The following is an 18,124-nucleotide window of genomic DNA, read 5'->3' as shown; positions in this document are numbered from 1 at the left end:
TTTAAAATTAGGTTTAGGGAAAAAATTAACGCAACACACTATGACTTCACAAAATCTCACTCCAGCCAAACACCCAAAGTCCCTACAGTAGCCTAACGGTTGATTCACTCACGTTATCAGCTTTCACTTAGTCGACCCGTCCTCTTTGGAAAGTGGTCTCGAATCTTCCTCCTTCCTTAAGGCAAGATCAGATCGCACTAACCGGCACTTAGGGCGCAACTATTACGAAAAAGTGGTAAAAGTGACTACTATCATGTAATATTACGTGATTCACACGGCTGCGTTAACGCTCACTCAGTCTTCTCTTCGTCTCTGTCTCCCTCCTCGCGCACGTCCCCCACTCAGCCCCCGTACCCTATGCCCGTACCTCTGCTCTGATTGGCTAATAGCTTTTTTTTAGGCATTCTGTCCTTAACTAGGGCAACTGGCATGGGCAGTGTAGTGATATGACGAGGAGTGTGGAATTATTCATTTTTTTGTTCAGCGTTAGTCTGTACATTTACATTGTTACCCCGCCATCGCTGATACCTTTAAGTCTTCTTGTGTTTGTAAAATGTGCTGAATTGGCTTCCACATGGTCCACATTGATCTGTAAGTTTACATATTTTTACAAGTTTACAAAGCCATTTGCCCCATGTCATGAGACTAGCCTAACATGTGCTGAAACTTAACACCTTTGAGCACTGTGTGCTTGATTGTGGTTAACAGTCTCTATTTGGAAACCCAAGCCTCCATTAAATCTTTAAGTAGGTTCTTCTTGTGACAGCTGGGGTTCTTGGGATAGTGTGACCAGACGAGTGAGAGTGGGTCTGCAGGTTTAAAAGATCGGGTGGACCGTATAACCGTTTTCGAGGTCTCGGTGTGGAGTCACTCACCATGGTGTTGCCACTAAGTCTTGTCTATCATGCCAGGTCATCTCCCTGATATCAGGCCCTTTTAAGCTAAAGGAAAATACCTTTCACTTATTGGTGGTATATTTCAGATGCCTTCAAGTTCTAAATGTCTTGCTCTTCAGAAAATACGTTTTTTTTCCAAGTGATTTGGGATTTTGTGCCAGCAAGCAGGTGACATGTTCGCTCTCTGTAAGTTTTGCACGCTCTTTTGTGTGTGAGGTCATTAAGCGTCGTCATGGCGACTGGGAGTCGGTAACATGATGGCAGAACTGAGCCCTGAGGTGCCTCACCGAAATTCCAGAACAGATCATCAGAGAAACGACACAGAATGCCGCGAAGAGAAACAGCAAGGAAATTGGAGGATGGTGAGTGAAGCATCATATGATGTGCAACCTGAGCTGAAATTAGTTACTGTTGAGGTGAAAATCAAACATTTAATTGAGATATTTTACATTTTAACTTTTTGTCTGATTTGACTATATGACTATGATTTGAGTATGAAAATGTGTTATTGTCATGGAAGTGTCAGAAATAACAGATAATAGTAGATTATTTGTTACCGATTGTTGTTATTATTTCATTTTTTTATATATAAATTGTAATTATTGTAATCGACCATTCTAAATGACTTGTTAGTGTACACAATGTTGCATTAAATTTTAGAGAGAGACTAATTTAGTTATGACTTGTTTCAAGCTGACCATGCACTGGTATGTTCTGTGTTCCGCTAACCTGACTGCAGTGGGAATAGATATTGACGGCGAAGTGGAAACAGGGAGTGAGGGTGAGTTCAGATAATTGGAGATGATCTTTGTGCTTTGTTATTGTGCTTGTGTTTGTGAACAGATGGATTGGTGAACACGATGAGCATTGTGTTTATGACCTGCTATGTATGTGTGTGTGAGAACCTGTTTCTAAAGTGAGTATGTCTCAGTGACTGTCATCTGATATGGGTGGTTGCCTCATGATTACCTGTGGCACAAGTTTAAGCAGTAAGGTTTAAGTTTAGTTGGTGAATGATCACCTACAGAGTGTGTTTCTGGAATGAGTTTACTGAGGATATTTCTTTGACTCTCCTCTGATACAGTATAAGAGGTTGCTTCTTGATGATTTTGCAATAGTTTTGTTGACTTTGTTGAGATTATAGGTTTAGTTGGTGAATGTCCATTTTTATGCATGCAGAGGACACCAAACCCAAAGCCAGAGGAAGGCAAGCTGCGGGCAGAAGGGGCAAAAGAGCGATGGAGAGCGAAGATGCAGAGGATGATGAAGACAAAGAGGACGAAGCTCCTCGGAACAAACGAGCGGCCAACAGGAGGAAGGCGGGAAAGAAAGCCAAGGACACTGAGGACGAAAGTGAAGGGGAGTCCAAGGCAGGGGGCAGAGGGAGGAACAAGAAGGGGGGAGGGAAAAAAGGGAAGGAGGAGCAGAAGGGCAAAGGGAAAGGAAAAGACGATGATAAAGAGGAGCAGAAGGGCAAAGGAAAAGGAAAAGGGAAAGACGATGATAAAAAGAAGAAGAAAGGCAAAGGAAGCAGGTACAACACCATCTAACTGGGGTGAATTGTTAACAGGGGCTAGACTAGAAACTGAAGTATTCATTAAATGTGTGGTGAAAAGAGAAATGTAAATGTATTGACCTTGTCCCTCCCTTTTCCCATGAAAGCTCGGACTCCAAGACCGATTCTGAAGAGGAGGAGTCCATGTCTGAAGGAGAGTTGGCCCGACTCACGGAGGAGGTGGAGGAGAAGAAGAAGCTCATTGCCAACATCAGAACCAAGCCATGGCGTATGAGACGCCGCCTGACAGTTCTCAAGTAATGCACCATGGTGATAAAAAGAGGAATCCATGACAAAATCAGTGGTGTTGTGAAGACATACAGTTTTAGGTGGTGGTGTCATTAGGTTATTATTCAAATTGTCTGAAGACTGCGTTCAAATAGTCTATTTGCGTGCAACTAGTTTGTTAAAGATGATTAACATTATTTCAAACATAAAGTGGTTGGTTGGTTCTGGTTGCAGGTGAATTTAAACAGTTTTCAGTCAATATCAGATATGCTCTGAATAGAATGATGCAAACCACTTGTGAGAAAGCAGTATCAGCGGAAACCCTTGATGAAGTAGAAACTTCAAAGAAGAGTCACATTCTTATTTCAGAACATCAGGTAAACTGGCGCAAAGTAGAGGAAGTAAGGGAAATAGAAGATGTGAAGGCAGATAGACAGAAAGAATAATAAAAAAAACGAGAAGAAGATAGACAATATCTAGAAATGAGAAAGAATTCTCAGAAAGTCAAATTCTATTCTTAGAAGATATGCTGACAAAAGTAGAGGAAATAAGACAGGCGCTGGGTATGCAAGAAAGAATGAAATAAAAAAGCCAGAAAGTCAAATGCATAATGGCAAATAGCTTTACATGCAAACCTTGGCATAGAGTAGATGTCATCATTAACTGCACTAAATATTGTGATTTTAATTGTGTGTTTCCAGAGAGTCCCAGGAGTTTGTGGACAAATTTGAAGGTGCTCTGGGGGGGAAGGGCAAAGGAAGAGCATGGTTTGCCTACAAAGTGATGATGAAGAAGGTAACAACATGTTACCGTGTAACAACAATGATTTTTTGTATTGTGAGAACTGACATATTTAGTTGGTAATTTCCTTATGCCTTATTGGTTTACAGAAATGGATCAAGTTTCAGAGAGATTTTGAAAATTTCAGAACATCCTGCATACCATGGGAAAGGAAGATCAAAGAAGTGGAAAGTAATTGTTTCCCTAAACTTATTGTGCACTATTTGTCATGTTATTGTGACTAAAATGGCACAGAGAGCGTGTCATGGAATTAGACTCAGTCAATATCCCTCTCATGTAAAAGAACTGATTCACTTATTTGAAAAGAAGAAGATAACTGATAGAACTTATTTGAGGGAGAAAATATGACTGAAAGTACAGTCACAAAACATACTGCAATCATGTGGAGAACTGTGGTACATCAACAATGTTAGCGCCCTTAACAATTGTACATCTTTGTTCAATGTGTTGCATAAAATATTTACCTCTGCATAAAACATTTAGCTAATTTACTGAGCTAAATTTGTTGAAATTGGTTTGGATGCACTTTAATCCTATGTATTTGTGACTGGGTCTCCAGGTCACTTTGGGTCATCGGTGGCCTCCTACTTCATATTCTTGCGGTGGATGTACGGTCTGAACCTGGTGCTCTTCAGCTTAATGTTTGGGCTTGTGGTCATCCCCGAGGTCAGCAGTCACTCGGAGGTCACATTGTTGTTGTGTAGTGTAGTTTGAATGTATTCATTAACATTTCTAATAGGTAATGTGATGACAGGTTCTAATGGGGCTACCATATGGATCCATACCTCGGAAAACAGTACCTAGAGCTGAACAGCCTACGGCTATGGATTACTCTGTTCTTATGGACTTCAATGTGAGTTAGCTAATACAGAATACTCCATCTAACCATTCTTGTAATTCATAATGCAATTTATATGTATTAGTAACTTCACTAATCTATCATAAAGCCCAGACAAATGTCAACATTCCCCTGTACGTTTTTGTGATATATCTGTTATATATATTATTCAAAAAGTCAAAGTGTTGGTTAAACTACACATCATTTTACATCTCTATATAAATGTATTGCAGGGTTACTGCAAATACTCAGTGCTTTTCTATGGGTACTACAATGACCAGAGGACCGTTGGGCCTCTGAAATTCCGACTGCCACTCTCTTATCTATTGGTAGGGATTGGAATCTTCGGCTACAGCCTCATGGTTGTCATTAGAACGTGAGTCCACCTATAGCACCAGTACAGACTGTTGAAGATATTGCATTTTCCTGTAATGTATAGTTAAAGTGGATATGAATTGAAAAGAAAAACATGTATGTTGTCATGTTGTTCCATGTCAGAATGGCTAAAAATCAGGATGTCGGCGGCGGGGATGATGCGGATAGTGAGTTCACTTTTTCCTGGAAGATGTTCACCAGCTGGGATTACCTTATCGGGAATCCTGAGACAGCGGATAACAAATACGCCTCAGTCACCACAAGCTTCAAGGCAACAACACACACACTCACACTGTATTAATAGGGACAGTGGTAGTGTAGTGGGTAAGGAGCTGGGATAGGATACAGTAGCCTGAAAATATGTGGGTTAAATTCCCGGCTTCCACTGTTGTGTCCTTGAGCAGGGACTTACAGTAACCCTGAGTTGCTCTGGGGACAATGGCCCGTGTAATATAATTGACATACTGTATGTAAGTCACTTTGAATAAATTAATACAAGTAAATTATTATTCAGAAACATATACTAAAGACATCTGTCAGTATCAGTGATGATGGATAAAACGACATAGCTGAATTGGCAAATGACCTTGTTTACTTCATCATTTTATTCACAATAATAATATTTGTTATAATCCTTCCTTTTACAAAGTATCACACAGGAACAACCTCATGTGACGCTATTTTAAAATTGCAGGACTATGATTTTTGTTCTGGTTTTCATATAAGGATAGGCTATGATGTCGCTGTCATTTGTGAACTCTTGCAGGAGTCCATCGTGGACGAGCAAGAGAACCAGAAAGATGAGAACATCCACCTGCGGAGGTTCCTGCGGGTGCTGGCGAACTTCATGATCACCTGCATCTTGGGAGGCAGCGGCTACCTCATCTTCTTTGCGGTCTCGCGGTCACAGGAGTTTGCCAATAGGGATGACATTGGGTGGTACGAGAAAAATGAGGTACTGTGGATAAAACAATTATGATCTAAACATGAGAACACGTGATCTAAAATAAGCAAGGATTCTCCTTTATTTGGACCACTACATTGACCACTGCAACAGCTACCTAAATATATATAAAAATAGGTTTCATCTACTGGTGGCACTCTTAAAGTATAGAATATGAAATTGGTCAAATGATGTTGAATGAATGTGAATGGAATAGCTCATCCTTATGACTCTCCTCTGTTCTCCTGTCGTAACAGGTTGAGATCATCATGTCTTTACTGGGCCTGGTGTGCCCTCCATTGTTTGAAACCATTGCTGAGCTAGAGGAATACCATCCCCGTATTGCCCTCAAATGGCAACTCGGTCGCATATTTGCCCTCTTCCTAGGCAACCTCTACACCTTCCTCTTTGCTCTGTTTGACGAGGTCAACAACAAGGTAAGCCACGGTCACGTGCATGTGTACATCCATGTGTGTCTGTGAAACAGAAGTGCTGAATGTGTCCCTTGGTCACATGCATTTCTGAGAACAAGAGCACAGAGAATGCCCCATTACCATGAGTGATGGGACAGCCATGACAGTTTAGCCTGATATTGAGACTCATAAATTTTTAATGAGCAAGAATATAAGACTGGTCTAGCTGTATTGTAGTTGACACCATGCTATGATGTTGCATAATGTAACATTATACAGTAATTTTTTTCACTGTGTTTCATTGAGTATGCTGTCTCACTACAACAATTCCCAGTGACTTTAGTAGATGTGGTAATGACGACTATTCTATTCTATTCTATTCTAGTTAAATGTCTTTTGTCTTGCAGCTTGAGGAGGAAGTAAACATTAAGAATAACTCAGTTTGGTTCCTGAAGGAGTACCTAGCCAACTTCTCCATGTACAACAACGACTCTGAGGCCACCGCTCCGCCCATCAACCCTGCTGATGCCATCCGCGGACCGTGTTGGGAGACTAGCGTTGGACTTGTAATTCTAACCATTTAGTTGGCCTCTGACATGCTATCTATTATGTTACTGTTTCTGTCCATTAGAATAGTGATGGGCAAGCTACTTGATATGTGTGGTGAGCTAAGCCTACTCTGCAATAAATTCAGCTTCACTACACAGAAGCTACCACCCATACAAATATAGCAAGCTAAGTTACAAACTGTCAAAAGTAGCTTGATAGTAGCTATTTTCAGTTAATCAAACTGCATGCCAAGTCAATGCAATTTTAGTGATCAAAACAACTGTCAGTCAGATAAAGGCTAAAATATGATTGGCATGAGTTATCTAACTGTTTGAACTTTATCAATTATTCCGTTCTCCCACCTCTTTCGTACTTAATTCGTTTTGTTAGCTGATTTAAGCTTAATTTTATTCATTGATGCAAAATGGAAAAGTAGGCCTAGTTTAATGAAATTCAATCACCGAACGCGTGTTCGTATGTTTGGATGTCATTGACGTCGACAGGAACTTTTTTCTTTGGATTACACAGAAGGCATCTGAAAATATATTTATTTTCGTTGGTCTCGACTAAAGTGACGTACCCTACGTCTGAAGGTATGGCCATGGCCTAATGGTGCATTCAGAGCACCTCGGAATGACAAGGACCGCCCCCATGGCTACTTTGTTTTTCCGACAGCAAGTGTTCAAGTGCTTTGCCATCGAATGTGTGACAAACACGGATGCCACAACAAAGGCTAAAACATACACTCACTAATCCTAAACAAACAACTGTATTTGCTTAAAATATAGTGTAAGATGCTCGTGAAAGAAAGATATGCAGCTTTATAAGTGATAAAAAGGGCAAATTCCCAAGTTCACATTAAAACTGTTGGACATGAAAGGCCACATAGACTACAAACGAACTACAACGTGACGACAAAAGTGATGACGAGCCCCTAACTGGGCAACTCTGTTAGCAAAATCTAGCCCCAGTTTCCGACCTCTGACTCACACATTAATTAAGTGACGTGAATGACGCGGAATGATGATGTTTTCACTCAGAGAAAGGTTTTTACGAAGCCCATGAACGCTAGGTAACATCATGCTCTGCAACGGATCTTGGGGTCTCTGCCATTCTGTCTGTTCCCTCCAGTGTATGTGTGTGTGTGTGTGTGTGTGTGTGCCGCTGTCTATGGTGTGTTGTCTCCGTGAACATTATGGTGCATTCATGGCACTTCGGAATGACAAGGACCGCCCCCGTGGCTACTTTGTTTTTCCCACAGCAAGTGTTCATGTGCTTTGTCGTCGTAATGTGTGACAAATACGGATGCCACAACAAAGGTTAAAACATACACTCACTAATCCTAAATAAACAACTGTATTTGCTTAAAATATAGTGTAAGACGCTTGTGAAAGAAAGATATGCAGCTTTCAAGTGACAAAAACGGCAAATTCCCAAGTTCACATTAAAACTGTTGGACATGAAAGGCCACATGGACTACAAACAAACTACAACGTGACGACAAAAGTGATGACGAGCCCCTAACTGGGCAACTCTGTTAGCAAAATCTACCCCCAGTTTCCGACCTCTGACCCTCGTGACCCCCTTTTGTAAATAGCGACGTTACTGCCAAGCTACTGATGTAGTCGATGCTACTGCCCATCACTGAATAACATCAGTTATATTCTCATACCACACACCAAGTCCATTACCTTGAAAACACTGAAAGGTGATATGGTTTAAAAATGGGCTTACATGTCCACTTAACAGTAAGGACAAAAGGAGGTTCTATCTTGTTTGTCTGCAACAGTGTCACACACTGGATGTGCACTTGCACAGTCCCAATGAGAATAAAAAAGGCAAATACAACACAGAGAAGAATATGGTTACAATTAGCAGTGAATGGTTTGAAAGGTTCACCTCACTGCCACTAGGAAACTTTAACAATCAGTTAAAGGCACACCCTTACCCTTATATTTGGTTAAGATCCAGTTCAGCAGAGGTTCCCAAACTTAAGACTACTCATCTGACTATAAGATTTAATTTCTAAAAATCTTCTGCGGCCCACCCAAACATTTATTCACAACTCTGAGATGAGACTAATATAAAGTATTTCCTTATCATTTATTTAATGGAATTTGAATAATTACGCATGCATAAACTAAGCCTATTACAACTACCACTCCATTATAAGACACTTCAGTGTACCCATAATCTGACAACCCCATCAAATATGTTTCAGATCAACATCAAATGAACGTCAGTTTGAAGAATAAGCATATATTTAATTTACTTTTATTACTAGGTACTTTTGAATTGGAGCCATTATTTTTTTCAATATTTCAACCTTAATTACAAAATGCAAAAAAAATAAAATAATGTAGGCTACCTCTCACAGCCCATCTGCAACACCTTGACGGTCTACCAGTGGGCCACGGCACACTTTGGGAAACACTGTGTTAGAGGATCGAGATATAGTGACCCTCTACCTGGTATGAAAATTTAATCAGTACTTAGGTACTCTGTGTGAGTAGACACAAACACACACACGGAGGGACTGAGTTACAATACTCTCTGCCCCCACAAGGATAATAAAAAAGTAGCATGGACAGTAGTAAACACCCCAATATGATTATTTTAATGATTTCTAATTAAAGGCTAATAATATGAAGCTTATTTCAATCTAAAGTAGCTCTTTACCTGTTACCTGTTAATCTAAAGTACTTCTGTCATTCACAGGAGTTTGTGAAGCTGACTGTTTCAGACATCCAGGTGACCTACCTGACTATTCTCATAGGTGACTTCCTACGGGCCTTCATTGTGAGGTTTCTCAACTACTGCTGGTGCTGGGACCTGGAGGCAGGATTTGTGAGTCTTCTTCATAGCAGATTCTGTAAAGAGTTATTATTTTCCTTGGCCATGGAGGATCACAGTTAAAATCTCTCAAGTACTCTGCATGTTTCTATGACGCTATTTTTAAGGGTTATAGATAACACGTGCTTTGTAATGTACCAGAAGAATCTTTAAGAGAATAATAAATTAGTTTAGTCAATGACATTCTTTGTTAGGTTGGGAGCAAGCCTTAATCAAATCCAACACCCATCATCAATCCTTTTACTGTTTTAATGAGCAAATACATTTCTATGTAAAGTACTTCTTTGGAAACCTTGGAACACATTTCAAAATCATGAGTGACATGGGTGCACTTAACTTAACTACTGTACCTTCATACTGTCTAGCCATCATATGGAGAGTTTGATATCAGTGGCAATGTCCTGGGGCTGGTCTTCAATCAAGGAATGATCTGGTAAGTTTTAAAACCCTGAAGCTGAACTTGCTGAATGCCTAGCTATCTCTCCCTACAAATGAGTTTCCATACCCTTGTTTTTTTATGATCAATAATCTCCTCTTCAATTCTGTCAGGATGGGTGCATTTTACGCCCCTGGTTTGGTGGGCATCAACGTCTTACGTCTGCTGAGCTCCATGTACTACCAGTGCTGGGCTGTGATGTGCTGTAACGTGCCCCATGAGAGAGTCTTCAAGGCCTCCAAGTCCAACAACTTCTACATGGGCCTCCTCCTCCTCATTCTCTTCCTCAGCCTGCTGCCTGTAGTCTACACCATCATGTCTCTGCCGCCCTCCTTTGATTGTGGTCCTTTCAGGTACAGGATAATGTGTTGGAGTATGGAGGGAGGAGGGGTGTGGTAGCGTAGTGGCTGAGGAACTGAGCTAGCATACAGTAGCCAGACAGGTTGGGTTCAAGTTCCTACTGCCACCATTGTGCCCTGAAGCAAGGCACTTAACCCCAAGTTGCTCTGACTGGCCCTTGTAATAATTGACATAAGTCGCTTTGGATAAAAGCATCAGTTTAGTTTAGTTTTAGTTTATTGGTTTATTTAAGACAGGGACCATGTACAAGGTTAATTAATTACATAGAGTAAAAAGATGGCTTGTACCAGATTATAGCTAATTTCCATCTGCAGTCCCTGGGCAGGTATGAAGAATAAAATAGGATACAATGAAATAGGAACAACAAGCACACACACACACTCACACACACACACACACTCACACACACACAGACACACACACACACACACACACACACACACTCAATTAAAAATATACAGAATAATGATTAGGGCTGACAAGACTGATTACTTAAAATCCATTTTTTCACTTCACATGAGAGTATGGAAATCTGTAACACATTTTAGATTACTGGGGCGAGTGTTCCATGCAGCTCTAAAAGAGAAAGCTGATTGCGCAAATGCAGTGCTCCGATTTGGGAGGCTACAATCTCCCCTAGTAATGGATCTGGTGGCTCTGCCTATTCGTTCAGAGCAGGGTTGGACAATTTTTTTAGAGGTGGTGGAGCAGCATTGTGAATTATTTTATGTATTAGGCGCATGTATGAGGTTTTCGAGGCTACTTGCCCAGTATGGCACAGTGGTGGTACTGAATTGATCTTTTGTCTAGTATTTTCAGAGCTTGTTTGTAAAGTGACCAAATGGATTTCAAGGCAGTCCTGTTAGCCTGGGACCAGCTTGACATACAGTAATGTAAGTGAGACATAATCATAGCATTTACATAGGTCTTAGTAGCATCAACAGTTACGAATGTGTCTGAAATGAGCTATACTTCACTGTATTCCCCAGCTTTTTAATGTGTTTTTTAAAAGTAAGTGTAGAGTCTAAAGTCATTCCCAGGTATTTAAACTCCTCAAATTTTTTTTAACTTTTTCCCATCTACGTATATGTTACTTATATATATATATATATATATATATATATATATATATATATATATATATATATATATATAGTACTTTGTTTAAATCTATTTCGAAAGAACATGGTGACAGTTTTATCAGTATTTAATGTGAGACAAGAATTGTTCAGCCACTTTGTAACTTTAGTAAGTGTTTGCGTCAATTTGAGGGCAACCTGTCCTGGCTCTTTGCCATGTGTAAACAGGACTGTGTCATCAGCATACATCAAAATCTCCACACAGTCACATACCGATGGGAGATCGTTGATGTATGTGCTGAACAAAAGCGGCCCCAAGATGGAACCTTGCGGTACCCCCATGGAACATGCTCTTAAGGATGATGTTTTATCCTTTATCCTAACACATTGGGCACGACTTAACAAATATGACTCGATCCAGTCTAGTACACTCGGGGACAACTGAAAGCTAGTTAACTTAGGAGTACTGGGTGGTTCACAGTGTCAAAAGCCTTTCGTAGGTCTAAGAACACAGCACCCACTACTCCTCCCTTGTCAAGACTAGCCTTAATGTGTTCAGTAAAATAGCAGCATGCAGTGTCAGTAGAGTGGTTAGCTCTAAAGCCAAACTACATGGGATGCATTAGATTTTTTGTGTTAAAGTGCGCTATTAACTACTTTGACACTGTTTTTTCAACCACCTTAGAGATGGCTGGCAGTATACTAATTGGCCTATAATTGCTGACATCCTGTCTATCCCCTGCTTTAAAGATAGGAGTTACTATTGCTGTTTTGAGAGCATCAGGGAAAATGCTTGGATACTGTTGACAAAATTTGATTTATTTTGACATCTATATGATTCAAATTCAGGAAAGTAGATTTATTGTCTACAACCTTTAGTAGTTGAGGATCTAATGCATTGCTGCACAATTCTAATACAGAATCAATAAAATAATCATTAAAACTATTGGCAATTATTAAACTATCATTCTTTGAAGTACCATTTATTTTAAGCTGTAGGGGTGCACTCTTTTGTCGTTCTTTTCCTGAGAGTTGTTCAATGGTTCTCCATAATAATTTTTGAGTTGCCTTTTGCTTGTGTTATAATTTCAAGGAAATAGTTTGCTTTGGCCTTTCTAAATTGCAATGTCTTGTTTCTGAGGCTTTTATATATTAAGCGGTCAGTATTGAGTCCTGACTTTAGGGATTTTTTCAGGGCTACATCCCTTTCCTTAATAAGTTGCCTTAACATGGTTTTAAACCAGGGCAACGTTTGTTTTCGAATGTTTTTTGTGTATTTAGATACAAGATATTTAATAGTATCCAATATGTTTTTGCAGGCCTGTTCACTATTCTTAACCTTCACAACATTAACCCAATTTGTTTGTCTAAATTTATTTTCGAAGTGCTGCATTTTTTTCTTTGGGATAAGTGAGTTATGATTTTTCTCTTCAGGTGTATTCTTATTTCTAAGTCGCTTCTTTGACAGCTGCCTTGTGACCAGGGTGAGATTGTGGTCTGATAATCCAGTGATTAAGTTATATGTTTTTGATATGCGTTCTGTTATTTGTAAAAATTAAGTCCAATAGAGTCTTTGAAGACCTTGTTATCCTTGTTGGATTTTCAATTAGCTGAGTTAAGTGAAATTTATTAGCAATATCCTTAAGCTGTTTCCTTCTTGTTTTATCTATCCAATTCAGATTGAAATTGCCCATTAGTAGCACTTCTTTACCTTTACATGTTTTAAGTATAGCAGACAGTTTATCTAAGAACATATCATTTTCAGATGGTGGTCGATATAGAACAATAACATTGAAAGACATTTCAGGAGAAAGATTAATGGTGACACCAACACATTCAATATCATAGGCAGGTCAAGCGGTTTACACTGAATTGGTTCTTTTACATAGATCATGACGCCACAACCTTTGCCATGCCCATGGTCTCGTCTGAAGACGCGGTATCCTGGGATATTATAAACCCCTGATGGAGTGGATGGATTTAACCACGTTTCGGACAAACACAGATAATCAACATTAGAGTCTGTCAGCAAATGTTAAAGTGCCCATATTATGACTATTTTTCAACAAGTTAAAATAGGTCTATGAGTTCCAGAAAACACGTTTCTGAAGTTGTTTGCTGGAAATAGCTTGTTTTACACTCTTTTTCAGTCCCTGTCAAAGTGTGCTGTTTCTGCTGCTCATTACATATTAATGAGCTGCTGCTCACTTACCCACGCCCCACTCCATTAACTGTTTCCAGGGTCATTCGTGCCAAATCAACAAATGCCTCCAGCCTAGCCTGACCATCTTGGCTTTGCTTCATACTTTATGTCAATAATGCTAAATATTACCCAACAACTACTGTGCAAAGGTTTAAGCTTGTATCTAGATTATTTTCTGAGATATGTAGGCTTAAAAAAAAGTTGAACTCGTAGGCTTGGTGTGGAGAGGTGGGGTGTTGATTAGCCTATGCAACGTCTGAAACACGCCAATTCAAAATCCCCTAACTATCTACTACACCTTCGTTTTACATAGTATAGCCCATAGCTAACACTTAGCGTACCATAATCTCTATGCATAGATATATACACTATATATATATATATCTATGATCTCTATGTAAAACTGTTAGCTTGCTAGCTAGCTATCTAACAGTGGAACTTCAGTAGCTACAACATAAGCTTAGCTATCTGTAGGAAATATGTAAGTGATGGAATTAGAATGAATCCCATGAACAAACAGATAACTCTTACACCAACCTTATTTTGTGTCTTTGTTTGTTCAACGATTTAGTAAGTAGCCTATAAATCCTTTTCCCTGCCCACTTAGATGAAGCTCCATAGGTTTCCATTATATTCACGTAACGTAATTGCCCTAAAAGGAGGTGGTGGGTGGGAATATTGAAATGTTTCGGCTTGTGACGTCAAAAGCCTTGCCGATTTTGACCAGCTCACCCTGGAGGCTGAAGGCAGGATACATCCAGAAACCCTTATCTCACTCAAAACAGCATGGGTGTTTTTTTTTTTTTTTTAGCGCACCAGAGACACACAATAACACATCAAATCCCGGAAAAAGTGATTTTTTTCATAATATGGGCACTTTAAAGTTGTTCCGTTTTGGATACTAAACTCTTTACATTTAGATGTCCACCAAAGATCCCTTTGGGTTTTAGCTTCGGATCCCATAGAACTTTAGCATGATTAACACAGGGGCGCCACCAAGGGGTGGCCAGGGATGGCCGCGGCCACCACAACATAAACTCTGGCCACCCCTGGCTATGTGGCCGACGGACGCAAAATGTGTCGAAATTCACACCCATTATTCTCTGTTGAATTGCTCACTCAGTACTTATCACACATAAATTACACAGATATCATGTGAAAGAGCAGAACCTGAGCTTTCCAATGGTATATACAATGGTTTGCGAGAAAATTATCGTTGGATATACATGGCATTTATTATAATGATATTTCCATTGTGCACAGAGCGCTTTGTCTATCTCCACACCCATTATTCTCGGTGGTATATCTCACAAACACTTCGTTCAAAACATAGCAAACCATATATCGAAATAAACAGCAGACCTTACCGAACACCAGGATATGAAGCATTCCTGTATAGTAACATGATTTACAGTACAGTTCAAAATAATGAACTTGCTTTCCAACAGTGCTTTTGAATAGATATTTCTACCAGCATGCTTCAGGTGGCATGGATGCAGCACCCCCCCCCCCCCCCCTATTTTGATGTGCCACCCCAAGATTTACAATGGCCTCCCCTGTCAAAATGTTCTGCTGGCGCCACTGGATTAACAGTCTGAAACATCTTAGTTTTCTGTTGTTTTGTGGCCGCAATGCTGTTGTTGCACAGTTGTGCGGATATCAACGTTGAAGCAGTCTGCATTTCGTATTATCCAGTTTAAGAGCATCGATTTCAGTGTTACCTTGTTCTTTGATGTAATCAAATCGCTCGCCACTGGAGAGCTGAATCCCAGCTTCCGCAGCAGGCCCAAGGCCGCCAGGTGTAGTGTAGCCGTGCTGGCCATCTCCAAGTCCCAGCGGAGTTAGATCAAGTTTGTCTTGAAGCCTACTGTTTCCCGACCCAGGGTTAAGATGGATGTCACCGCAAAGGAGAAGGATGGTACACAGCATGGTCACAAACCTCCGTTCACCAGGAAATGTTCTCGATTTTGCGTACCCGGGCGACAGCGCACGATATCCACATGCCCAAATCAATACGTTACAGTTACTGTCTCATACACACGTGTGCACATATATATCCCAACCATGAATTCTTTGTGCTGACGTAGTCATGTTTTTTTTATTCTTCAGTTATCTTTCACTATTCCACCTGAGAATCACTATTACAGCTCATAGTTCAGCACATAGAGAGACAGAAAAAAGATGATCAATCAAAAACCAAAACAATGGTGTGGTATGAACCAAAACTCATTAACACTTCACTTTTGCTGTTCACCTCCATTCCTACTATAGTGGTAAAGCGAAGATGTTTGATGTTGTCATGGAAACAATTGACCTGGACCTGCCGGCCTTCATAGGGACGCTGTTTGGTTATGTGGCAAACCCAGGGCTCATCATACCAGGTGTTCTGCTCATGGTGTAAGTGAATAGACAGTAATGTCTATGAGATGTCAAAAACTGTCTCATGCATGATCCTACTGCAATATAGTTACACCAAGTGATTGAACCTGACATCCTTTTTCAGAAGTGTTTACAGTACAATGTGCAGAGATGAAAGTAGATGCAAAAACTTTTCGTATTACATTTATAAAGTGGACACTTTGCAGTGAAATTGCATGTACTATGTGACACAGACGTGAGAGGAGATATATAACTCCTCGGTGATGATCTTTTATGTTAAAATATGTGGAATAAGTGATATTTTTTCTTACAGGCTTGCCATATATTACCTGAACTCTGTAGGAGAAGCCTACAAGAATGCCACCTTGGAGCTGAAAAAGAAGATGCAGATGGCATGTACAAACTTGACTTGCAGTACCGGTATACTATAATTTTTGACCATGAACAGTAGTCCAGTCAACATCTGGACTAGATGATGGCATTATTATAGTCGTGTCCTGTTTTACTCGTTGATATTTCAGTTAGTAAAAAAATTATCTTTTTTTGATTAAGCATGTTACTACTAGGAGCACTACATTTTGTGGGCTTGTCTTCATAATAACCTGCCCCAATCTATTTTGAAACTCTCTGTTCGTAGGCCAGAGATGAGGAAAAGAACAGGCGTAACAACAAGGAAAGCACCAACCAGCAACAGCAGGACCTGGAAGACCTGCTCCCAAACCGATCTCTGGCACCTCCCCCTCCCCCAGAGAACAACACCGGTGAGAATCTCTCAATTAGTTATATGCTACACAACATGAAGACCGAATGGTATAGGACAAAATACATTAAAAAATGGACAATCTACATTGTAACAAAAAACCCAACTCACTCATAACCCAGTCAAGTCATCTTGTTTTGACCGAGCTTTTGTGTAATAAACTTTACACTACATATCACGTTGACATCATGACTCAGTCAAAGCAACATGGCAATTGGAGTGCGCTGCAATCTTTAAAGTGTATAACTGTAGGGTAAAGCTTTACATGCCTGTTTTGTGTATGTCTAACCATAGATATATATATAATAAAGGCTAGATGTCTCGTCCGCGCTGCTGACCAATGGAGGTCAACGTCTGCACCTCGCGGCCATCTTGCCACAGTCAGCTCGCTAACTCATAACATTGTGTTTTAATGGTGCATACTGTAATAACAGGTAGTGACCTGAAGGTGTCATTGTTATAGCCTGGGGGCATTGTTCTGCCTTTAGTAGAAGAAGAGATATACCTTACATCAGGTACCACAGAGCTAAAGATGGTTGATTACGAAGATACTTCCTGAGAGGCCATTTCCTGTCCCTGGAAATGTATGCAAATAGGGTAGCAGTAGTACACGCCCCGCATGGGGGGGGGGGGGGGGCACTATCCCCCATTTATGCAGTGATCGGGCTCCCTTTTTAACATTGAGGTCTATGGCAGAATCCAAGAATTTTCCAGAATTTGTCAAAGCCTTATTTTTCTGAGCAATGGATGCACATTTCGGACACGGTATCATGATCTCCAAACCCTCCTCCCCATTTCAGGATGACCCTCCAATCGGGAGAAAATCAACATTAATGAAGGTGTACACCAAGTTTGTTTTGTACTCCCAAGGCATCAACCACGTGGAACCGAGGCGTTCAAATGTCAGTCATACGTCAGTGACACGCCTCTGTGCAGGCGGGGACTGAACCAGAGCCCGTCTCTGACTGAATGAACTAGGTGGTTTCTGAACTAGGACGACCCATCTTGCTACGCCTTAATTATCTTTGACAGAGCCCACCAGATAGCTTGCCTGTGACAAGATGGCCGCCGGTGATGCCGTTAGAGACTCCGCCATAAGACATCTAGCCTTTATTATGTATATCTATGTGTCTAACCTTGTTCATTAGAAAAAAAAGAGGAGAAAGGTGGGAGGGGGACCAGAGTGAAGCCAGGTGCTGCAGGAGGCGTTAACATGCAGAAGGATGTGTCACTGGCATCAGCCAATCCGAACGCTCGAGGGCCAGTCACCCGGGAACCTGCACCTCGGGGACCAGGGGCACTTCCGGGAAACCCACAGGAACGTGGCGCAAGAGGTCGAGGACGAGGTGCCCCAAGACAATAAACTGCCGCAACCCCTCGCTAGTCTGCTAATCGCTGATCCATGTCACTTTTTAAGGAACAGTTGAGTAACATTGCACTTTTAAGAGGTGTAGCG

General features: G+C 40.6%; 1 protein-coding gene across 1 annotated transcript; it reads left to right on the top strand.

Annotated features, from left to right (window-relative positions):
• The first annotated feature begins 1,221 nt into the window (after window positions 1-1,221).
• On the top strand, window positions 1,222-18,031 carry LOC143122485 (transmembrane channel-like protein 2-A). Its single transcript, XM_076283273.1, has 20 exons — window positions 1,222-1,258; window positions 1,636-1,677; window positions 2,076-2,430; window positions 2,559-2,708; window positions 3,381-3,474; window positions 3,570-3,651; window positions 4,040-4,146; window positions 4,235-4,333; window positions 4,552-4,694; window positions 4,817-4,964; window positions 5,460-5,648; window positions 5,894-6,073; window positions 6,457-6,615; window positions 9,317-9,445; window positions 9,817-9,884; window positions 10,001-10,240; window positions 15,801-15,926; window positions 16,222-16,300; window positions 16,546-16,669; window positions 17,817-18,031. The coding sequence occupies exons 1-20, from the start codon at window positions 1,222-1,224 to the stop codon at window positions 18,029-18,031; spliced, it is 2,766 nt and encodes a 921-aa protein (XP_076139388.1).
• The last annotated feature ends 93 nt before the right edge of the window (window positions 18,032-18,124 follow it).

Source organism: Alosa pseudoharengus, unplaced genomic scaffold, assembly GCF_046254945.1.
Source record: "Alosa pseudoharengus isolate Yale_2024_CS ecotype anadromous, Long Island Sound unplaced genomic scaffold, YU_APseudo_1.1 YU_APseudo_1.1_scf_14, whole genome shotgun sequence".
Lineage (NCBI taxonomy): Eukaryota > Metazoa > Chordata > Actinopteri > Clupeiformes > Clupeidae > Alosa > Alosa pseudoharengus.
The sequence above is the reverse complement of the archived record's forward strand: the minus strand, read 5'-3'. Positions and strand labels throughout refer to the sequence as shown.

Bases quoted from the DNA above. Each gene is read 5' to 3' on its own strand.
- LOC143122485 (XM_076283273.1), top strand. From the start codon at position 1,222: ATGCCGCGAAGAGAAACAGCAAGGAAATTGGAGGATG. The intron at 4,334-4,551 runs GTGAGTTAGCTA...AATGTATTGCAG, and splicing joins CTGTTCTTATGGACTTCAAT to GGTTACTGCAAATACTCAGT. The intron at 15,927-16,221 runs GTAAGTGAATAG...TTTTTCTTACAG, and splicing joins CCAGGTGTTCTGCTCATGGT to GCTTGCCATATATTACCTGA.